The following is an 8502-nucleotide window of genomic DNA, read 5'->3' as shown; positions in this document are numbered from 1 at the left end:
GCCAAGGGTGCGGGGAACTGTTTCCCCGTCAGTTTTTAAATTAAGGTGGGAAGGAGAAGCCATAGCTGCAGCGATGGGCTTTGAGAAAGGCAGCCCTGGGCACTGCCTCGGGCTGTGCTGGCTGCACATGAGGCCTGGCCAGAGGCGCTTTGGGATCCAGGAGCCCAGCAGAACGTCTGGCTGGTGCAGTGGATGCAGGGCTGGTGCCTGGCCAGGACTTGTTGGTTGCCAACTGTGCTGGCTGTTGTCTGCCACTCTGGAGGAGGAGGGGGCTTCTGGGTGCAGCTGTGTGTGGGAGGCCTGTGTGGATTTGGCCACACAACCTTGCCTGGTCCTACCTGGAGATACCTGCCCCCCACCCCTGAGATGACGGAGGTGTGGGCACTGCCTGGTGCATGGCCAGCTGCCACTACCCTGCCTGCTCCCATTCCTTCACAGGAGTGGGTGGGTGAGCGGTGCCTAAAGTCCCTGTGTGAGGACAGCAACGATCTGCAGGACCCAGTTTTGAGCAGCATCCAGGCTCAGCGGCTGATGCAGCTCATCTGCTACCCGCACCGGCTGCTGGACAGCGAAGAGGGTGAGAACCCGCAGCGGCAGAGGATCAAGCGCATCCTACAGGTGCGGTCCTGCTCAGTGCAGCAGGATGCTGCTGTGAGCTCTGTGGCTGAGCCATGTGACATGTTCGCCTTTAGGGCTTGGGCTGGGGTGGTCACCGGTCTAAAGCATGCGCACGTTTCAGAACCTGGACCAGTGGACAATGCGGCAGTCCTCGCTGGAGCTGCAGCTCATGATCAAGCAGACAGCCAACAACGTGAGTCCCTGTCAGGGCAGGTGGGTGACAGTGGGCTGGGTCCCCTGGGGCTGCCCATGTCTTAAGTGGCTGCTGCACAGGACTTAGGCAGGGCATGACTGACAGTGGGAGTATGGGCATGGTGCATAGAGAACAGGCCCTGCCAGGGGCTGCAGGCAAGGAGCTTTGCTTGCCAGATTTGTGCCCAGGCCACTGGATCAGCAGGCGCTTGGAAGGGAAGCACTGTTGCCCGTGGACTCACCCCTTTCCCTCAACAGGAGATGAACTCCCTGCTGGAGAACATTGCCAAGGCCACCATAGAGGTGTTCCAGCAGTCAGCAGAGACCAGCTCTGGCAGCTCCACGGGCAATGCAGCCGGCAGCCTGGGCAGCTCTGCCAGCACTGCGCCTGCCAGCACCAAGTCCAAGGCCATCCTCAGGTAGGGCTGCCCAGCCTAGTGCTGCCAGCAGGGCCCCCCTGGGGCTTCTGGATGGCAGTGGGAGCCACTTGCACTTCTTGTCCTGTGTCCAGCTCCCTGGAGAGGTCGGGTGTGTGGCTGGTGGCCCCTCTCATTGCCAAGTTGCCCACGTCGGTGCAGGGGCACGTGCTGAAAGCCGCAGGGGAGGAGCTGGAGAAGGGACAGCACCTGGGATCCTCATCCCGCAAGGAGCGGGATCGTCAGAAGCAGAAGAGGTGAGTGCTGGAAGGTGGGCAGGCAGTCCCCACTGCACTGTGCCGAGCTGCCTGGGGCAACCGCGCCTGCCAGCCCGCCCGTCTGCACGTCTTTCATGCTCACCTCCTTTCCAGCATGTCCCTGCTGAGCCAGCAACCCTTCCTGTCGCTGGTGCTGACATGCCTGAAGGGGCAGGATGAGCAGCGGGAAGGCCTTCTCACCTCACTCTACAGCCAGGTGCAGCAGGTAGGCACCTTCCAGCCCCTCAGGTGGGTGCAGCAGCAGGATAGCAGTCCCTGTGGATGTGCCCCAGGCAGGATGTGCCTGGCACAAAGACTTGGGCATTTAGGGTGGTGCAGGACACCCTGTCTCTCCCACCTGAGTGGGATATCGGCATAGACATCCCCTGGGCTTCCCCTGGCCCAGGATCCCAGTGAAAGGGAGTGGTGGGTGGGGGTGGGGGGGAAGCAAAGCCGTGGCAGTGGCTCCCTCTGAAGTGCCAGGCCCAGCTTGAAGTCCTGCCCTCTTCTGACCCTCCTAGATCATAGAGAAGTCAGGCTGGAAGGAACCTCCAGAGGTCCCATCCAGTCCCTGAGGCAGGATCCTTCCTGTCCAAACCAGCCCAGGCAAATCTATAACCTAACTCTTCATCAAACTACATGGTCAGCCCTGACACAGCACAGCACAGATGTAATACCCTACCTGCCACAGGGAAAGCAGGGGGACTGCGGCCGCCAGCTCCCTACTTCTATGAAAGGTTGTTAAAGCACGCTTGAGAGACCCCAGGTAGAGGTCGTGCCCCCACTGCAGAGGAAGGCAAAACCTCTCAGCCTGGACTAGTCTGACCAGGGGGGGAATTCCTTCTTGCCTTCAGATTGTCACGAACTGGCGGGAGGATCAGTACCAGGATGACTGCAAAGCCAAGCAGCTGATGCACGAGGCCCTGAAACTGCGACTGAACCTGGTAAGCAGCAGGTGAACGAGGGACCAGCAGGGCTGAGCTGTGAGGGGACAGGCAGGCAGTGAGTTGGGGGAGGAAAGGCCTTCTTCCCAGGAGCAAGGATATGTGTGTGGGGAGGGTGTGCAGTGGAGACTTCTGGGCATGTGAGGGGAGGGGTCCTAGCCCAGCCTGCTTCCTCCTTTGATGCTGGAGGGGTCTCCCAGTGGATCTGACAGACCCTTCTGTCCCAGGTGGGGGGCATGTTTGACACGGTTCAGCGCAGCACGCAGCAGACAACAGAGTGGGCCGTGCTCCTCCTTGACATCATTAGCAGTGGCACTGTGGACATGCAGTCAAACAAGTAAGTGTCTCCAGGGCCAGTGAATGCAGGGCACCACCTGCCATGGTCCTGTCCCTAGGAGATGCATGCAGATCCCTGCTGCCAGAGCCCTGGGAGACCACCATGCAGGGGGAAGTAGCATGTGGGTGTTGGGATGGCCATGTGGCTGGCAGCCTCCCCAGGCACAGCCAGGGCCATCCCCATCCCAAGGCTGTGGGGAGCCCTGAGCTCATCACATGGCCAGAGGGCAGCCAACCTGCAGGACTGATGTCAGAGCTGGAGCCTGCAGGGACGAAGCAGTGAGCAGAGCCCAGGGAAGCACTGGAGAGGGGTTGGAGGATGAGTAACAGTGAGGCACTGCAGGGCCTTTCCTCTGCAGCTCTCATGTCCAGGGGTGCTGGGGGTGTCTGTGCTGAACCTGGGCCTTTGTCCAACCCCCAGCGAGCTCTTCACCACGGTGCTGGACATGCTGAGCGTCCTCATTAACGGCACCCTGGCGGCAGACATGTCCAGCATCTCCCAGGGCAGCATGGAAGAGAACAAGCGGGCGTACATGAACCTGGTCAAGAAACTCCGGGTGAGGAAGCCAGGCCTGTATCAGTGTGGCGGGTGGGGCAGGGGGCACAGCCCTGTTGAGTGGGGGGCGCTGAAGAGCGTGATTGGCATGGTGGTGGGAGCATTGCAGGGTATTGTGCAGCGCTGTCCAAATGGTTGTTGAAGCCCCTGTATCTCTGCAGAAGGAGCTGGGGGACCGGCAGTCCGACAGCTTGGAGAAGGTGCGGCAGCTGCTCCCCCTGCCCAAGCAGACGCGTGATGTCATCACATGTGAGCCGCAGGGTTCCCTCATTGATACCAAGGGCAACAAGATCGCCGGGTTTGACTCCATCTTCAAGAAGGAGGTCAGTGGTTGCGCCAGGGGCCCACACTGCTGCCTGGAGGGTTGTTCCCTGTGCCCCGTGCTGATGGTGCTGTGGCCTGGGCTGGCTGGCACTAGGAAACTGTGTGCTGTGACCATGCCAGGAAAGGGCAAGGTTGGCACCTGCTTGAGGGCTCTCAGGTGCAGCCTGTGGGCTCTCATGGATCCTCCTCTTCTCTTGGCAGGGCTTGCAGGTCTCCACAAAGCAGAAGATTTCCCCCTGGGACCTGTTTGAGGGCCTGAAGCACTCAGCTCCCCTGTCCTGGGGTTGGTTTGGCACCGTGCGGGTAGATCGCAAGGTGTCCAGGTTTGAGGAGCAGCAGAGGCTCCTGCTGTATCACACACACCTGAAGCCCAAGCCCCGCAGCTACTACCTAGAGCCACTGCCACTGCCCCCTGAGGAGGAGGAGCCCCCCACACCCGTGACTCTGGAGCCAGAGAAGAAGGCCGTTGAGCCAGTTAAAGCCGACAAAGCCAGCTCCAATCCTGCTGCCTCCACAGAGGAGCGTAAGAAGAAACAGAAAAGCAAAAAGCGCAACCAATCTGCTAACAAAAGCGAGGTACCATGCCCTGTCCCTGGAGCAGGGAGCCATGCCTTCCCTTTCCAAGAGCTGGGTTGCTTCTGCCTTCCTGGGGCTGGAAGCTCCCCAGGTTCACAGCACCCGCCCCCATCCCTGCTGGAGAGGAGCCTGCAGCCGTGCTGAGCAGTGCTTGGCCCAGCCTGGCCCGGCCCTTAAGTCCCGGAGGCCCCTCACCCCCTTCCTTCCTTCCTTCCACAGGATTTCATGCTGGGCCCCGGGCGGGTCCCCTATGGCGTTGGCATGCCCACTGACCTCCTGCACCACCAGGCAGGGAGCTCCATGTCCCGACTTGCCTACGGGCAGTCACCAGTGGGGCTCTACGCCCAGAACCAGCCTCTGCCAGCGGGTAGGTGGACCTGGATCCCTTCTGCCTTGTGCTCTTCCATGTCTGACGCCTGCTCCATCTTGCTGGGGCTGCAGGGAACACAGTCCCCTTGGGGCAGGGTGTGTCTGCCAGGATTAGCGCGGCAGGCTCCTGCAGTGAGATTGTCCCATTGCAGGGGGCCCTCGGCTGGACACCTCCTACCGGCCGGTGCGGATGCCCCTGGGGAAGCTGGTGCAGAGCCGGACCTCATACAGCGCAGTGCTGCCCTCTGCCATGGGCAGCATGATGGGGATTGACCCTTCCTACAAGCCAACAGCTTATAGGCAGCAGCCGCCAGTGCCCCAGGGGCAGCTGCTGCGCCAACAGCTCCAAGCCAAGCTGGTAAGTGGGAGCTGGTTGTGGCCAGGGGCATGGCCTCACACTGGGTACCCCTGCCCCCAGCGGGCCCTGGCTGTGCACTGCTCCATTTCCTTTCCCCAGAGCCCTTTGCCCTCTGCCTTGCCCTTGGCTGCAAGGGGGTGTTGTACAGCACCTGTCAGGAGGGGGCCAAAGCACATGCCGGGCACCAGGGCCCTGTGTCCCTGTCATTCCCAGCGGGGCCAGCTGAGCAGGGGCTGCTGACGGGGATGAGCTGGTGGATGTGGGGAGGTCCCAGGGGTTTCCAGACCAGCTGTGTGTGGGAGAGGGTGGGGATGGCTCTGTGGCACTGTGGAGAAGGAGCCTGGGTAGGAGGAAGGGTGGCCCAAACATGGGAGAGGGCACCCAGCTTGGCCTTGGCATTCTGGGGCCAGCACAGAGGCTGGCCCAAGCTCAGCGTTGGGCCCCATCTGGGGGCTGCCAGGAGAAGCCCCTGGCGAACACAGCCCGGTCCCAGCCTCCTGAGCAGAGCTTCTCCTGTGTTTCCAGCAGGGCCAGGGGATCCTGGGGCAGCCACAGGTGCGCCCGATGGCCCCCACCCCATCCTATGGAGCCCTCCAGCCCTCCCAGGTGAGCATGGTGCTTCTTGGGGAGGTTACGACCTGCAGTGTGGGCAGGGCACAAGTTCTCGCTTCCCAGCCCAGAGCCAGCATCCCCTGGGGCCCTGTGTCCACGTGGTGTGAGCACCTGGGCAGGAGGGTGGTGCCCCCCATGAGAGCCCAGCACTGAGTGTGGTGGCCTCGTGCCCCAGGGTGGTGTGGCGGAGGCTACTGCCCCTACCTAACAGGACTTGCTCTCCCCATAGGGGTACACACCTTATGTCTCACACATCGGCCTCCAGCAGCACCCCTCACAGTCCGGCACCATGGTGCCACCTGCCTACTCCAACCCACCCTACCAGAACTCCCACCCTGGCTCGACCCCAGCCCTTGTGGACCCCATTCGCCAGATGCAGCAGAGGCCAAGTGGCTATGTGCACCAGCAGGCCCCTGGCTATGGGCACGCCCTGAGCAGCACGCAGAGGTACTCCCAGCCTGCCACCCCAGGTGTTGTCAGGGTCCCCAGGGAGCTTCCCATCATCTGCCCAGCAGCCCTTGCAGAGAGGGGCTGGGGGAAGCCTGCTTCCAAACCCAATGCTGTGGGGCTGCAGGGCTGGGCCTGGTTCCCTTGAGCTGATGTCCTTGTCCAGCTCCTTGTCAGTCTCCCATGGAAGGGGATGTGATGTCTAAAATCATAGCAAAGCAGTGCTGGAAGGGACTTCCAGAGGTCATCTAGTGGAAGGCGAGAGATGGGCGTAAGCCTAGGGACGAGGGGCAAGATGAACAGGGAACCATCGTGGATTTGGACCTGGCTGGCAGATTGTCCCTGGGGTGGGGCTTGGGGCTGGATCCTGCCAAAAGCCCCTGGAGGAGACGGGCAGTGCCCCTTCATTCCCCACTGGGCCAATGGATGCAACTGGGATTGGTCCTGAGGGGTGGGGCAGGGACCTGGGCTAGGCTGGTACAGGAACCCAGAGCAGCCTGCCTCAGGCGCTCCCAGCTGGGCAGGGTAGAGTGGCTGGTCCTGGTGCCTGGGGTTACCTGGAGCATGAAGCTGGGCCCAGCCTGGGGCTCCTTCCAGGGGCAGTCTCTGATCCCAGCCCCTCACTCCCTAGGTTTCCACACCAGTCACTGCAGCAGGCACCCATGATGGGCGGCATGAACCACATGAGCACACAAGGGGTCCCCACCGGGATCCGGCCCAGCCAGATGCTCCCCGACCAGCAGCAGCAGCAGCAGTACCTGAGGCAGCAGCAGCAGCAGATGCTGCGGGTGAGTGGGGCCCACTGCGCCATCCTTCCTTTCCTCATCACCGGGAAGCCAGATGTCGGGAAGGGGAAAGGGTAGGCTGCACATCCCCAGTGCCTTGCTGCACCTGCTAGGGACAGCTCTGGCACTCCTGCATGATCTTCTGAGTGCAAGTCTCCCCTCTGTTCCCTGCTGGAGCCCTGCTTGGTTGGTAGCAACCCCCGGTTATACAGAAGACAAGGGCAGGCAGGTAGGAAGGTCCCCCTCCCCCTCTCCCTGCCTTCCTGGTGCCACTGAGCTCTCGATGCTGGCAGGCCTGGCTCACAGATCAGTCCCACTGTGGCTGTTAACAGAACCCCGCCTGACAGGTACGTCCCTGCTGCAAGCATAGACAAGCCCTTGGTGTTGTTCAGCATGAAGTGTCCAGAGGAGGCCTTGGTGCAGCCTTCAGCACTGCCTTTGACAGCTGTCCCCAGCCAAGAGAGCCGGTGGCTGATGTGCCTTCTGCCATCCAGCCTGTGCATTCGCTCCCCTCAACGGTCTCTTTTGTAAGCTGTAGAGCAGCCAGTGCTGTATTCATCCTTGGAAAGCCATCCAATGTAGTTCTGGGTGCACAGGAGCTCACCAGGTGTGGCGGTGGAGAGGCACTCTCCTCCGGATTTTACAGGAGGCTCATGAATAATAGATGCATGGCCCAGATGGCACAGGGACGTTGGCATTAACACACCTGCTCCTTGAAGAGAAGCCCATGGAGAATTGCAGGGGAGCATTAAGTGAAAGAATGGACTTTCTGAGCTGTTGAGCTCCAGTGAGCTGTGGTCTCCACGTGCCATGAAGGAATGCAGGTCGTGGATGCCTCTGAACTCACTTGGGGGTTTTGTCCTTGCGCTGAAGTAGGTTCAGAATTCTCCCCACCAATGCTCTCAGTAGGCCCACTGGACTCTGGCTGTGGTGCCAGTGGCAGCACAGAGGCAAAATTGCTCTGTAGCTGGGGTCAAGCTGATGGACAGGGCAGGCAGTCTGGGCTATATGATGAGCACAGGACAAGATGGGCAGGGCCCCAAGGCCGCTGAGCTCAGATGGCAGCCGACTCTGGCAGTTCCAGAGTCTTGCTGTTCTGGGTGTCCCTGGCTCTTGTGCCAGCCAGGCCCTTCCGCCCAAAGAGCTTTCCTCCCTCCCTGCTGCTTGCACCCCATCTCTGCTGGTGCAGCTGGGAAAAGCAGTGGCATCGCCTGCAGCCACTGCGCAGGCTCTCCATCCTCCTAAATGTCCTGACAGCCCTTCATGTTGCTCCGAGTCAAGTCCCCTTTCCTTGCTGGAGGCGACCAAATGCCTGCAGCTTTCCAGAGAGGACTTTCCATAACCTGCACCATGGCAGCCCCAGCCCTGTTTCTGGTGGAGATGGCCAACACCCCCCGGCTCGGGGTTCCCTGAGATTAGCCAGCGCCCAAGCTTCCTCCTCTGGCCTTAACCAGCTGCCCCTACCCAGCCGCATGGGTTCTGGTCACTCCCTGTCTCAGAGACCTAGTGCTTCACGGAGCTCATGTCACAGCTGTGTTGGCCCTGCTGCAGCCTCCCTGGGACTCGGCAAGCATCAGGTGGGCTTCTGAGGCCACAGGCAGCCCCCCGCCGCAGGTGGTGGCAGGTCTTCCCCCAAGCATGCTCCAGGTCCGCTGTCCTGCAGGGTGCCCTGACAGTCCCTGGGCTTCTGTCTTTGCAGCAGCAGCAACAGG

The 8502-nt window shown here is 61.3% G+C and overlaps 1 protein-coding gene across 1 annotated transcript in view; it reads left to right on the top strand.

The window, feature by feature from the left end:
• MED12 (mediator complex subunit 12) overlaps positions 1-8502 on the top strand; it is a 30777-nt gene that overhangs the window by 20577 nt on the left and 1698 nt on the right. The window contains exons 26-40 of the mRNA XM_025205063.1: positions 439-618; positions 740-811; positions 1069-1229; positions 1322-1483; positions 1598-1709; positions 2338-2427; positions 2655-2764; positions 3185-3320; positions 3481-3642; positions 3845-4219; positions 4439-4586; positions 4741-4946; positions 5472-5552; positions 5788-6005; positions 6637-6847. Of these exons, the coding sequence (XP_025060848.1) occupies positions 439-618; positions 740-811; positions 1069-1229; positions 1322-1483; positions 1598-1709; positions 2338-2427; positions 2655-2764; positions 3185-3320; positions 3481-3642; positions 3845-4219; positions 4439-4586; positions 4741-4946; positions 5472-5552; positions 5788-6005; positions 6637-6847 (2424 nt within the window). The remainder of the gene's footprint in view (positions 1-438; positions 619-739; positions 812-1068; positions 1230-1321; positions 1484-1597; positions 1710-2337; positions 2428-2654; positions 2765-3184; positions 3321-3480; positions 3643-3844; positions 4220-4438; positions 4587-4740; positions 4947-5471; positions 5553-5787; positions 6006-6636; positions 6848-8502) is intronic.

The sequence above is a fragment of the Alligator sinensis genome, unplaced genomic scaffold (genome assembly GCF_000455745.1).
Source record: "Alligator sinensis unplaced genomic scaffold, ASM45574v1 scaffold1059_1, whole genome shotgun sequence".
Taxonomy (NCBI): Eukaryota; Metazoa; Chordata; order Crocodylia; family Alligatoridae; genus Alligator; species Alligator sinensis.
This window is presented reverse-complemented; position numbering and strand designations above follow the sequence as displayed.